We start from the raw sequence: 14722 nt of genomic DNA on the forward strand, positions 1-14722 counted from the left end.
TATACACAGTTAACAGGAAAGGGAAAGCGAGGAGCAGGCTGGCAACTGCCACCGGAAGGGGCACAACGCCTGCCTACTCTTCTGAAGGGAGGTGACAGGACCACAGAAATGGAAGATAGGAAGGAGGGGAGGACAAAGGAAAGAGGAAAGGAAGAGCAACCGGGCACATCTAAAGACTAAAGTAGAACACTGCAACAGGACAAATCTAAAGACTAAAGTAGAACTCTGCAGCCGGAATTAAAGTGACGCCGCGTCGAACAGCCTCCACAATTATCAACCACATCCATGGCTAGTTCTATATGCGGCTAATTGTGTTCTCCACGATGAGATGCCCAGTACAGCTGCATATAATCACCGTTTCACCGGTAGTCGGTTCACAATATACACTACAAGGTGTTTGAACCGGCCACCTCCCATCTTCGAAGGAAGAAGCGTTAGGACACCGTATTGATCACACACAGTAGGGCCGGTCACTGAAGGTCACGCTAATACAGAATGTTGAATGTTCATGCTACAAACGTGAACCTAAGTTAGTTAACTTTATAAAGGTTAGTAGGGCGCGATGGGCCTGCTCACGTTTAGATGCACAACCACGGGGGTATAAACATCCCTCGAGTGTCGCACACCAGAGGCCAAGGAGATGATAGTTTCTCACTAGCGACATGCGCTGCGCACTGAAAGCGGGACACTGAAATATAAGGTGCTGAAGTGTCTCGTAGCAGCCGCAAGACGTACACAAACGGCTTCCCACACGCCCTTGTCTGTGTAAACGTTCGTGCACGTTCACGCAACCAATCCTCAGCTCGAGCAGTTGTGCTCTAGCGCGACGAGGCAAGCCTCGACCACGAACACGCGGCTGGAACGTTCCATTTGCGACGCGCTGGTCTGGATGCTGCTTGAGTAGGTGGCGACGAGTCAGCAGACGAGCGTCATCAAGCTTACACAAAATTTCTGGGCAGTCACAGTTGTTCTGAACGCAACTTGACGCGAACCGATCAGCCTCTTCATTTCCGGCGATTCCTACGTGTGAAGGTATCCATTGAGCAACGAGAGATACCCCACGTGATGTAATTTTGCTCGCAGAGTCAGTAATGCTGCGCACAAGTGGACAATCAAGCTCACTGCGTTGTAACCTCCTAAGGGCAGCACGGGAGTCCGTAAAGATGGCAACCTTCGATGTAATTAACTTCCCTTTACGTATTTCAGTGTAACATTAATCGCTGCTAGTTCCGCAGTTGTTGACCAAGTTGGATGAGGTATTTCAAAAATACGTCGTACTTGAGTTGAAGGGCAGTAAAAAGCTGCACAGGCGCCTTGACCATCGTTGTGTACAGATGCATCTGTGAAAACTTGAAGACAATCTGGAAACTTTTCGAACAAGTGAGACTGAGCCAATTGGAATATTGCCGAAACAGCCATATAAGACTTTTCGTGCATGTCAGGGATTGTGAGGTAAATGGGGAATACGTGTTGCGTGATACCTTTTGGAGGCGGAGGACTCCAATATGGAGGACTCCAAATGGAGGACTCTGATAGCAGCGTAGGATTTCTCCATGGACAGGATGTGGCTCACCGGTCGCTTGATCGGACACTCTTTTTGCATATCGTGCTCCATTCCCTAACAGCGCGTGACACGGCGCTTTGGAGAGCCGAACTTCCCTTGTACCAGCTGGCCCTGCTCTGGCTGCTACGTCTCGGCGTCATCCCTAGCCACGTGGCCATCATGCCGGATGGTAGCCGACGGTTCGTCAAGAGTACAGGCACCGATCTTCGCCGCACCTACATCGTAGGGACTGAGCTCTTGAGTTGGGCAAGTAACGCTGGCTATGTCACAACTGCACTTACCAACAAGTCTTCTAGCTAGTTAGCGGTAGCTTTCTCGGCAACGAGTAGTGAATTCTGATAATGAATAGATAAGAAAACGCGGACTATTTTCGACTACCTGAGTTTACTTACCATGCATATGAATCTAAGCACACAAGTTTCTGAATCTAAGCACACAAACACACAAGTTTAGCATTGTTGAACTTGTGTTCAAAAGCTGCTGTCGTGTTTTGAGTACAGAGATGTGTGTTTCTTTTCATACTGTTTCTCTTGTAGAGGGGACTCGAACCCGGGTGAGGTGAATTATTTTCGCTTTTCGTTCGGGCTTTCCTATATCCAATGTAGGAATAAATTTAATTCAATATTCCTCCTCGCAGGACTCTCGCAGGCATGTTCCCAAGTGCATGCGGGATTGGACACTCCTAGTTGGCGTCGTGAATACTGAGCGCATTCACTCACAGTACAAGAAAAGAGAATTACACTTCGCTGTAGCTTTCTGTGCTGCTAGCTCACCCCATTAAAATTTACATGGCTAGTAGCACTGCTGTACTTTCAAAGTTTTCCTATTATTCCAGACAGCTCACAAATAAGCCACTTCGCCAACTTTTCCCAATACTTGCCAAGCAAGCAATACTTTTCTTCGGGCTTCTTCCAGCTCAAAGCTGAACTTTGTTTGGACGATGCATTTTGCACTCAATCACATTAACGCCCCTCCACAACATTAGACACGGCAAACCTTTCTTTTACGTGTGAAGGTGGCGCTATCAAATAAGCGCCGTTGACAGCTAGCTGCAGACGTTAGGGCGAATAATTTCGTATAGCAAGCACATATAGCTACACAATTTTTATTTCAATGAAGGCATTCTCCGCATTGCGTTGCTGGTTATCAGTAGCAGTGAGTACCTAGAAACATAAGCCAACAACAATAGGAAGAAGAAACTTTTCACTGTCACATATTTGTAGCCGTGTGAGCAATGGCGTCACATTAAAGGCGCAAGTATATTGGATGCAGCGATCACAGCAAACAGACTTGAGCCCATGCCTGAAAGCGCTGGCAAGCACAGGCGAGCAAAAAAAGCATACGGAACTCACTCATACACACTCATAATTTATATGTTTTTTTTCTTAGGGCTCATTGGTACTCAGACTTCCAAAAATTCTACTCAGCCAGACTCACTCAGTGTCAGATTCACGGTTCCGTCTGAGTCTGAGTGACCCAACCATGAGTGAGTTTGCCGGGCTATGCTTGCAAAACACCCCTCGCCAAGTGACTTGCTACGAGTGGCCCAAATGGAGCATAGAAGAACACGCCAATACATGGCAACGTCTGAAGCTAAACAAGATTTGTCAATATTGGCTACGCATAGGGTCGCTAGAATAATGAGGCTGCTACCGCGTCAAATTAAGCTTTTTAAACAATGGAATGGATAAAAAACAAGTGAAAGCCCATTGCAGCTTGCTTAGACTGCATGATACATACGTTTATTTTAGAAAGGTATAACGAATGAAGTCAATTTGTGCAAATGAGTAAAATATCAAAAAATAAATTGCGCTAAAACAATTTCAAACATATGCAGTGCTGGAAAGAAGCTACTTATAATTACATACGGTAGTTTTAAAGTGCCGCAGCGACAAACTTCTGCAGTGTGGCATCACGTCTTGTGCCCTACAAGGAAGTCGATCTTGCAACGACAGCAACTACGGCATCGTTTGTCATTGGCCTAATTTCTTCTTGGTGCGACAAGCACATTTTTGTGACAAGGACAGGAAATTGTCCTCGTTAGAAGGCACCAGAATGTTGTTCGTGCTTTCTCACAAGTTGTGTTTTAAGCCGTTCTCTCTCCTCCAAAAAGAAAATTGAATGTGCACTAGAACATCCTCTTAAATCTTTACATATATGGTTGTCCCTCCAAATTACGGCGAAGCAGTAACACTGGAAGGACGCAGATAATTTTTTTCTTGGTTGTAAGTGCTCACATGAAAGGAACAATCATTGCATAATTTATTTGCATACTTTTAGCGTCACAAGGAGCATTCGATTATTTTTTCAGGCATGCCAGTGGTGCTTTCGAGTGGGCGTCAGTGCAGTAACTGTTTTTATGGTCGCAAATCGTCATTTGACGCGAAGTGCATACGAAAAAGATGCTCTGTTCTACGGAGTCATAGGCAGCTGGTCCAACAGCTTACACTTGTGAGTAACATTCTTGCACTATTTCCTTGCGTCCTTGTGTCCCTTACAACCACGTTTTTCCACCCATAGTTACCAAACAGCTAGCGTGTTCCCGACATTTATGGCAGCATGAACCGGTGGTAAATTCTGAATCTTCATAATCTTCTGTGGTATGCAACACGAAGAATGTTATGGAAACGAAAGAAAAAAATACAACTCTGATGACACCACGAAAATTGTGGTCCCAGCAACAACTGTGCTTTCAGGATCCCAAAAAGAAATAATTCGTATATATGTTGTGACAATTCCGCATTCAAGCTATAGGAAAGAACCCTTTGTGACCAAACAGACGTGTCACAATAAAACACAACCCTCTCTTACGTCATTTTTAACACGATTAGTCAGAACCCTCGGTCCGTTCTTTTCTGCTGGCGTACTTACAGTTCGGAGAATGCACGCGCTGAAGTTTCGTTTCCTAGCATGGAACGGTGCTCGCCTCACACAAGACGCATAGAATCCAGCGCTTGCTTGTACTTTACGCGCAACTTAGGAATGTAGTAAAGCAGCCTAGATTGGTAATACTACAATACTCAAATAGCAAGTCTCTATTGTTGCAACAAAGACATGAGCCAATAAGTGGACTAAGACGGGAAAGGAGAAAGGCTGAGGACAGCACCATTGAACAAGTGTGATGCCACGGGTTTTGGAAGTGACAGATCAATGTCGGCGATTTTCCTATTAATTGAAATACAATGCAATTTAATATAACCAGAAATTTAACCTGGATATATTTCCGACTCATACAGAAGTCAACAAACTTTTAAAGTAACTAGCGCCGCATTGTCGTTTGCTCCCAGATAACAGAACGCGGTGCGTTGAAAACCACTTTTCGAAAAAACAGGCTCAAGCTATCTCCCATGGCACTCCCTGTTTCAATTTCCCCCGGCCCTCTGCCTTCACGATTGAGGTCACAAAACAAAGCGTTCAGGCGTTGTGTTATTTAGCAGGTATAGCGGTTATAGTACTTGGCCTTCCATACCAATTTTCTCGCCGTGTAGGCCATAAAGTTTTGCCGAAAGAAATAAACAAGTACTTCTGGAGTTATACATGTCAGGTCTAGCTTGATGTAGAACCTTTTACATGTTTAATAATTGAACCCAACGGTGTTTACCGTCACGAGGGCCCACATACGTAATAAGTGACACCACATAAGAAGGCTCCGTATTAATTCTTGCCACGTGGGGTTTATTTCTCTATCTAGTACGAATATCAAACTTGGCTTAGTTTCTTCCTGCAACGCAGGACCTTTTCGTGGATTCCCGCACCTTTCTTTATCTTTTTTCTTTTTTTCCATAATTTTTTTTTATATCTACGCATTAAAGTAACGTAATGCTACTGAACAGCATTGACGCAGAACTGAATTGATCTTCTTTCACCAGTTGTGGTCTTGTGCTGTTCTAAGTGGCCATTACTATTGAATTCAGGAGCAGAATCAAGACACTAGGCATAAGAATGAAATGGATCGGGAAAATGATGATGCTTCCGACTGACCTCAAAATGAAGATGCGTGAAATGGAGATTGCTACTTCAGATGCAGCATGGTAAGCTTGCAAACATTTATCGAGCGTCAGTAACGTTCTGACGCTCACGGCGTTCACGATTTCCACTTCGAAAGAGCTCTGGTTTCGAAATGCTTCCCACCGGAAATTTGATCCACTGCTTTTGAACACATCACCTAACGTAGTACATGTGCTTTGAGAACGTAGCGTATTACAAGTGTTTTAAATGTTCACGGCTGCTCTTGGCACACCGTTGTACAACACTCGAACGAACCAAATCTTTTTTGTTTGTTCGACTGTGCCCATAGCTTCATACCCTGCACCGCATAGAGGAGGACACATGATAGCAGGCACAGAGAGTAACCAGATTTTTAAAATCTGGTCTGTAAAAAAAGGGAACGGAGAGGGGGGGGGGGAGGGTTATTAGAGGACATAAACAATGCGCACATACGCACGCACACAACCACCAACGCAACTTTATATCTATCAGTACACTAAAGCCTACAAGCATGTCAGTTTTCCCGATGAACGTTCAATGCCTTCGTCAACCTACGCTGGGAAAAGTGATACGTTCAGCCGTCCAGAATGGTTAGTTCCGAAACTGATCACTCGTCGGCACGCTATGCATAAAGCGTTCCAAGTTGAACCACTCATGAAACACCCACCACGCTTATGATTCGTGTCAAGAGTGGGATTTAACATTGTTCTAATGCTCTCCGACCCCGTGAAGTCCAAGAAAGCAAGATTGTGAAACTTGGCGATTTCTATTTGGCACTAAGTAAAAATAACAGAAACAACTGAAGGCGTAAAGGGCGCCTCAACCTGGATTTTGGGGCCGTGCACCTGAAGACACCAAGAAGTGCGTGAAGTGCTTAACCACCGCGTCTGCAGCGGATGCTTGCCAGGTGCTGTGGGTCCAGGGAGAAAGGCCAGAAGAAAGAAAGTGCTCAGAGGGTGCCGGGATCGGGAGAGACCCGCCCATACACAACATACGGTTAATTATGGACGATGAGTTCCACAAGTCACTCGTACAGCTTCTTCACGAAGGACCGAACTCATTTATTTGACCACTTTATGCTGCATGGCAAACTTAAGGTAAAAAGACAAAAAAGAGTAAAAAACCTGCAACTGCAGCACGCAATACTGACTTCCAGTAACATCCTTTCTATTTCTCCGGTGCCTTCGAAATAAGTGAAGTTTCAAAAAAATCCCATCAGATTTCTCACCTATTATACAAGCTGTATTAGCACTGCATACTGTTTCCATTATTATTTATTTTGAAGAGAAGGGGTGCTGGCAGAGGGGCAGGTTGAGCATGCAGAATGCGTGCGCACTTCGCTAATGTATATCTGTCTAGTCAAATATTATTAAATGATTTAGTAGTTACGCGCGTTGCAAGGCATACCCATATTATAAGGACGAACGAGATTTTTTACTTAATCAGCCTATTTCGTAAACGAGCCGCTGCATCAAATACGGATAATATAGTTCTGTGATCGCGCGGTTTAACTTCGCAAAGCGGCGCGCCGAGTGTCCCCCACGAGTTATCACGTGAGCAGGTGGACTGCGAGCGACGCATGCGTACCAGGATCTACCAGCACCGGTTCTGGCTAACGCCATCAGGCACGCTAAGAAAGACAAAGCACATTTGCAACGACGAAAAACCGAACCTTCCCCTCTTGGTCGAACCGAGGAAAACTGTACGTCGGCGTTTCTGATTCCGACGCCTTAAGAAGTGAAGCTCCTTTCCGGTAACACAGAGGCGCATTCACGCAGTCATTATGCCGAAATAACTTATCTCAGATAGTACTAAGTTCGGGAAATAGTCATCATTCGCAGATTCTGCAATCGGAAGAAAAATTCAATATTTTTTGGCGAATTATTCGCGCCATCCTCTCACACGTATTGCACATTCAAACATGTGGCCAATAATGCACCTAAAAGGAGATAGCGTGCCTCTCTGCGTAAAAGATTCAACAGGACTAATTTCAGGAAATCAAACCAAGTCAAGCCTACCAATTGTCACAAAATATTTTATGCCTTTTAATTATCTGTGGTAATTTGGTTTACTGTACTCGGCTTGCATTTCGTGGGTTGGCTCCCGTAAAACAATTGCGGGTAACGAAAAGACTACTGCCCAAGCACTCCGTACAGATGTTTAACCAGCGTAGCTGAAACGTGCCGTCCCTGTCTTTATCACTGGGTAAATCCCGACGGGCCATTAAACGATTGTTTGGTAGGCTGCCGGATCCTCGGTACGCTGTTAACGATTGCGCACAGCCTAGACGAGCTCGTTCCCGGTTCTGTTCGCGGCGTTGCTGATCGAAAGCTGCCTGCGCCTCAGGAGTACGTAGGACGCGTGTCCTGCCCATTTCGGAGCCGGAGAGAAACTGCTGCGAACGTGCTCGGCTGCGACGGAGAGCAACGACGTCACTACTGGTGCCACACGTCGCGCGCCTCTCTTTCTCAGATATTTTTTTTCTCGCGCATGCGCATGGGGTTGCGCCGGATGAGCTTAAGGCGTAGAGGGGACATGCGGACGATTCGGCTAGCCATATACAGCTTCGCTGCAAAGTGTTTCAGCGTTTCCTTCAGGTTGCCAGAAGCACACAGACTGTTCTAAGCAACTACACAGCGACACTTGCACACATAACACACGAATGCACCAACCATCCAGGTGATGCGCCACGAGTCCCAGCACACACACTCACTACGGGGTTTTGGGAGGCGAGACTCTCCGAACTGGACCTGGGACGCCAACTGGCGACCACCGACCAGGCCCGGCGAGCCGCGATCGCCAGTGGAGCCCTGTCAGAGGGAACCACCCAGGAATAAACCGCGCAACGATTTCTGCAATAATAAAGTTCCACCACCCATACAAAGCCTTCCAGAAGCGTGCACTGGGCATAGTGAACGACTGTGTAGCTGTTTCCTTAAAGCCATGATTTTGCTAAATTTATCCCACTTGCGTGCTTGTGCCCTTGTACACTACCCTCTACAGTTATCGAATACACTCACTTTATAAAGATGTCGTTGTGAATAGTTTATTATCAAATTACGTTATGAGCTAGAAATCGAAATATTTGACAAAGCATCGTATTTTTTAACTTCTAGCGGATCAAATACACGCCCGCTTGGCTGCGATAACTACAGACACATTTTATGTCAGCAATTTTGATATATATAATTTTTTTCAGGACGCGGACTTGTCTGGCATGCGTCGGTTATACCACTAAAAGCCAGATGGCGCAGACAGCCTTACAGATGGCAAGAGCGGTCAAATTCAGCTCACTGCAAAGCAAGTAAGTGTTTTTTTTTTTGCCTGAAGAACAGTATGCGCGATTCTGGCAAGTATTATTCCTGGTATTGCGTTGTGTAAGGTTTTTTTCGTTCGTTTTTGTTTGTTTTTCTGTATGTTTTCTATATACAACTCACTAAAGCTTGCTCTCATTTGCTACCTAGGGACGTTTTTTAATTGATACTTTATGGGGCACGTCATATTGTGTTCGCAAAAATCTGCCGGCATTAAAGAACCACCGGTGTCGGCGAGCAATTATGCCAAGTTCTTTTTTTTTATGTTGAAGGAGGAGGCGGACCGGTAGGAAGGGCTACGAGCACACCTAATGTTCACGCACTGCAAGAGCTAGGCAACCCTAAATCTCTCTCATAAATGAATTTACGTGCTTCAGAAGAACTTCAGTTTGGCCTAGTTGGTATTTACTGCAAATCATATTGACCGCAAAAAAGACGGGGACATAGGAAGAAAACACATACACAGCACAGGCGGTAGTAACTGATGAGGGAGTCTTCGTTTGGGGACACGACGGACGAGGAAACACAGAAAGAGGGGCCAGCTGTACGAGATATATGCTTCAGAAGAACTTCAGTTTGGCCTAGTTGGTATTTACTGCAAATCATATTGACCGCAAAAAAGACGGGGACATATGTCCGTCTATGACGGGGTCTAGACGTCTAGACGTCTAGACCCCGTCATAGACGGACATATGTCGTCTAGACCGTCTAGACGGGGTCATATGTCTTCCTATGTCCCCGTCTTTTTTGCGGTCAATATGATTTGCAGTGAATTTACGTGAGACATGGTTGTCATTTGAGCACCTAACGTAAATCTAATACGAATGTGACATAAATTTTATATTTAGTATGCCTTCCACCTTTCCATGCTATAAAGTGCCATCTAACCTGAAAATTCCGATATCCTCAAAATTCGTTTTATTTTTTTCTTATTCCACTGTTGTGCAGTGACCTCACCGAAGACTTCATGGACACTTACATCAATCAAGCCGAGTGTCCCGATGTGGATGTGCTGATGCGATGCGCAGGCACGCGATTAAGCGATTTCGTGGTCATGCAATGTGGATACGCGTACCTGAACATGACGTCAAAGAAGTGGCCAGATATTGGCTTCAGGGACTGGGTCCGGGCTTTTCTAATGTATCAATTGTACTGGCCTGCCATCTTCGTAAGTCGCAACTGCTGCACGATAAAAAACATGCTGTCAGTACAACTAAAAAAGAAGTGTAGTATTTCACAAACAAAATATTCACGATCTGAAAGAATATTTTAGTGAAATAAAACAGGTATAAGTGTTTCCTAATGTCAACTTCTTAATATAACCGATTGAAAAATCTCATTGCATAGACAATTACATATATTTCCTCCTAATATGCTAAAATGATTTAGAATACGTTTACAGCGTAATTTCTTTTTCAATATAACCTCGAAGAATGAAATTTTTAAGAATGAGTTCTTTTTCGCCAGCAGAAGATTTAAAATCAATATGCCTGCGAGAGGGTGCAACACCAACCACATGACGTTAATCGACGCAAACAACGGTCATTCTGCCTTCTTCATACCACACTAACTCGCTCTGGAATTAAAACTGAAGTAAAACGCTAAATCACTTTAAACGGATGAAGCATTTTTCAAAATAATAATGTGTTAACTTTTGTCATAATGGGTAGGTTACTAGAAAATCAAAGTAGGATTTTAACATTTCGCGCCGCCCACCCAGCTTCTGTGCCTTGTGCGACGTCATAGATTTCAGTTTTATTGTATGTTTCTTATTTTTTTCCACACTTGGGCCTTTGTGCCACACTGAAATTTCTTGAAACTTGCTAACTTCCCTATTTGGGTCACCTGGAATACAATGGAGTCTATCCTTACCAAGGGGTGTACGGTAGCGCGATTAAAAGACAGCAAAAAAGACACACAGGGGCGCACTCCTTTTGTCCCCTCTTTTAATCGTCCTGCCGTACACCCCTTGAAGATGCATTACTAACAAACCCACATTTCAACCCTCTTGAACTCTATCTTTACCGACAACATTATAACTAGGCCTGAGGAGAGGTCGTTAAATTAAACGGCACCGCGGCGAGCTGGTGCGGACATTTCAAGGCTACGTCGCCACTGGTCGTTCGTTTTTCCGTCTTTTCTGGCTTACCAAGCCTCTTCTCACAGTAAGAGTGTTTTTTTCTGCTATTTCAAATAATTTTTTCAGTATTACAGGGTCTTGAATATTTCGGTGCGCGTGTTCCAAAAAAAAGAGATTTTGGGCTCACCGCTATGCACTGTTCTTGCTCAAATTTTGCACAACAATGGCATTTTGACGTCGACTTCGTTTGGTATTACACTTGGCAGAGCTAATTGCCTGGTTCCTAACAACAATGCGGAAGGAAGTAAGGAAATAGTGGAAAAGGAAAGGAAGAGAGGCTAACCAGTTTAGCTCAACCAGTTTGCTACCCTACACATCGGAGCGGATTGGGGGGATGAAAGATGGGGAGGAGATAGAGGTAGAGCACATAGCACAGCACACGCATCGTCAGTTACAGTCCGTCACCCTTGCGTGGTACGTGACATCACTGTCACAGCCGCTTGTCCAAGCCAATCTCTTTCAAAAACTGAAGTACTCCCTTCGTCGCCTTCAGCTGCGATGTCTTCTGTCGGCGACGTGTGAAAATCGTTTCAACTGAAAATGGTCTATTGTCAAGGTACGCTAGAACTGACGCCATTGACTGTCTCTGAACACTATAGTCACACAAAATGTGTTCTAGCGTCTCCTCGCAAAGACAGGCACTGTAGAGAGCATTGTCGGTCATTCCAATGCGAAATCACTAAGATTTCGTGAATGCCACCCCTAGTCATAAGCGATAAAGCAGGGTGGCCTCTCTTCGGCGGAGTCCAGTTAGCATACAGAGATGCATCAAAGAGGGAAGGTGGTATTGACGATTGCCCCGGTTGGTCTGGTTGTTTGGTGTGCACCATAGACAGAGCGTGATCTACTGTGCAAGCACTCGAACTCTACTGGCTGCGTCGGACCGTGAAAGCCGTATGGCCTCTTCCTGTGTGTCTTCAAGAGCTGCCCGAGTGGCATTATCGGCGTCTTCATTTCCTATGACGTCGCAGTGACTTGCCAGCCACTGAAACGTCACGTGGTGCCCTTTCGCATGTGATGCATGGACTAGGCATCTAATATCGGATACGAGCTGTTCGTAAAGCCCGCGTCGCAGAGCTGATAGCACAGAATGTAGGGCTGCCTTTGAATCACTGAAGATTGATCATTGTCGAGGTGGTTCCAGATTGGCGAAACAAAATGCAGCGCGAAGAGCAGCTAGTTCCGCAGATGTCGATGTCGTTGGGAAGTCAGTCCTAAAGCTGATGGTAATACCTCTTCTGGGACGACCACGGCAACGGACGAACACTGGACGTTTATGGAACCATCAGTATAAATATGTACACTGTCCGCATACCTCTCGTGCTGAAGATGCAGAGACAGTTGTTTCAGCACAGCCGACGACAGCTCAGACTTTTTCCCGTTTCTTAGTACACTGTTATGTACTGTTGGGATGATAAGACACCAGGGGAGTATCGATGGTTTAGATGCAGCGGTGAAGCTCGAGGAAAGTTTGTCATTTTACTTGACGATAGTTTTAGAGAATGATGCTTGGTGTCTGGCTGAGGGCAGTGTTGCAAGGTGGTGATAGGGGGTACGTGCAAAATGTCTGATCTGCGTTCTCAGGGCTTCCACCGTAATGTGAGTTTTCATTGGATGGTCCCGAGTAATCGCAATAGGTGCCTCTGTTGACGTGCATGTGGGCGAACCAAGGCAAACTCTGAGTGCTTGAGCTTGTGCTACCTGCAGATCGCGAATATTTGTCTTGCAGGCGTTGTTCAGTACAGGCAGACTATATCTTTAAAAAACCGAGAAAGAGAGCTCTGTATAGTTCCAGCATTGCGTCTACTGACATCCCCCACGTTTTTCCTGTTAAGTATTTAAACAACTAGGAAGTTGCTGTCAGGCGCCGTTCCATTTAGGCCACGTGCGGGCTCCACCAATGGTCTCGATCAATAATTACGCCATGAAATCTGTGCGTTCTGACATAGGAAATAGTCCGCCCATTGTTCGAGATGACATAAGGCGTCAATGGTTTGTGAGTAAATGCCACTAGTGCGCATTTTTCTGGCGATATACGTCCGCGGCTCCAAAGAGCGGCCACTTTGACAGCGAGCTACTTGTGTAAACAAGGTCTAAGCACAAAGTGGAAATTTGCCTGCGTTTATGGGGATGGGAGCTGCTGCCGCAACGGCGAAAGGAAAAACTTGTGTCGCCACTTGTCGTCATCTGCAGAAAGCAGCGCTTCAAGAGGGCAGTCGCTTGTTCCAGGAGCTGGCCACACGCGACAGCCCTCGTTGAAACGCTGCTTTCTGCAGATGATGGCAGGCGGTGACACAATTCTGTGCCAGGACCGGCTTTTCCGACACCTCCTTTCCCATAGACGAAAACAGTTGCTCATATTTATCTTAAAAAACAGGCCACTAATCGTGCAAAGTGTAATCTTAAACGAAGTCGACGCCAAAATTGGATCGCTCTAGCAAACTTGAGCAAGAACAGTGCAGCAGTGAGCGCAAAATCTTTTTTCGAACACGCGAAGCCAAATATTCAGCACCCTGTACATGCCAAATCATCCTTGTCTTTGATTAAGAGCCTCATCCGCCATCCAAAGTTCATCTCGTTCATTTTCTTCTGTTCTTCGTTATAAACAGGCCGTGAAAGAAAGACATCGTGCTTTGGTAGCTTCTCGCGACGACAAGCTGGATCAAAAACGAAAGGTCCGTCAACAAGCTTTCATGAGGAACATCGAAGCTGTGAAAACCGTCAACGTTCAGGGCCACGCACATCAGGAGCTCATTGTTTGAGACAGAATAAAGGACTAATGAACGTGATAAACGCATGTGTGTGTGAGATTCAAAGGCAGTTTAAGTTGAAGTGACGTCCTTTTCACGATCATCGAAACATTACTGTTCGACCTCGCGAGCACTAAAACTGAAAATAAAGAAGGCCAACTGTGGCATGACGCGGAATTTCGGTTTACCCTTCCTGGGGCGAAACTATTCGTAAGCCCAATATGAAAGTATTCATGAAATGGTGTGCATCAGCGTCCACTGACGCCATCTGCCAGAGGTCACTGTGGGACAAGAATATATCTAAGCTCATGAACTTATTCTTGATAAACAGACTGTGCATGACTTGCCGCGTGAGAACGAGCCGCACTTTCGTAACAGAATACGCAGATAAAACGCTTCAGTTTTGAACTTTACCATAGAATACTGAGTCCAAGAATGAAGTACACAAGAAAAAAAAAACACGTTCATACGTACGCACTTGGATCACAGAGTTCTGTGACTTACCTGTTAAACAGAGTAAACAGTCGCAAACTAAGGCAAAGTATGCATGGTGCCGCGTGTACCTTGACAGCTAATTAAACTGTAGTAGATATAAAAGCATTCCAACATTCACCATCTGTTCTTCACAACTAAATATAACAGTGGCCGCAGGATACAAAAACCACATGGTCCAGATGATCTCGTTAGCTACGCTCGTTGATCAGAGATAACGCAACGAGGTATTATTTCCATTACATCTGCGTGCAATGAACTTAAATCCAGAGGATTGGTGCATCCGACATGACAAATACTTGCATGCTTCGCGCACTCTCTACGCAGAATTTCGCGAACTTCTGCAGAGCCACGCACGAGTAGTCTCTACCAAACTAGAGAAATGAGTTTCCGAAATACGAACGTTCTCAAGTTACAGAGGATCTACTATGTATCTACGCTATACTCTATTGTACACTAACACTCAGTCATAATA

General features: G+C 45.2%; 1 protein-coding gene across 2 annotated transcripts; it reads left to right on the plus strand.

The window, feature by feature from the left end:
- The first annotated feature begins 1604 nt into the window (after positions 1-1604).
- LOC135909775 (dehydrodolichyl diphosphate synthase complex subunit Dhdds-like) lies at positions 1605-13773 on the plus strand. 2 transcript variants are annotated; one of them, XM_065441842.2, is made up of 6 exons: positions 1605-1810; positions 3876-4015; positions 5479-5595; positions 8751-8855; positions 9814-10033; positions 13615-13773. In XM_065441842.2, the coding sequence occupies exons 1-6, from the start codon at positions 1724-1726 to the stop codon at positions 13765-13767; spliced, it is 822 nt and encodes a 273-aa protein (XP_065297914.2). In that variant the 5' UTR covers positions 1605-1723; the 3' UTR covers positions 13768-13773. The 2 variants fall into 2 exon arrangements, with proteins under 2 accessions (XP_065297914.2, XP_070394265.1); XM_070538164.1 differs by lacking the exon at positions 5479-5595.
- Positions 13774-14722: the final 949 nt, after the last annotated feature.

This window comes from Dermacentor albipictus, chromosome 4, assembly GCF_038994185.2.
Source record: "Dermacentor albipictus isolate Rhodes 1998 colony chromosome 4, USDA_Dalb.pri_finalv2, whole genome shotgun sequence".
Lineage (NCBI taxonomy): Eukaryota > Metazoa > Arthropoda > Arachnida > Ixodida > Ixodidae > Dermacentor > Dermacentor albipictus.

Excerpts from the sequence above, each read along its gene's own strand:
- LOC135909775 (XM_065441842.2), top strand. The coding sequence starts at position 1,724 with ATGCCGGATGGTAGCCGACGGTTCGTCAAGAGTACAGGCACCGATCTT. Across the intron at positions 8,856-9,813 it reads TTCAGCTCACTGCAAAGCAA|TGACCTCACCGAAGACTTCA; the intron begins GTAAGTGTTTTT and ends ACTGTTGTGCAG. Across the intron at positions 10,034-13,614 it reads TGTACTGGCCTGCCATCTTC|GCCGTGAAAGAAAGACATCG; the intron begins GTAAGTCGCAAC and ends CGTTATAAACAG.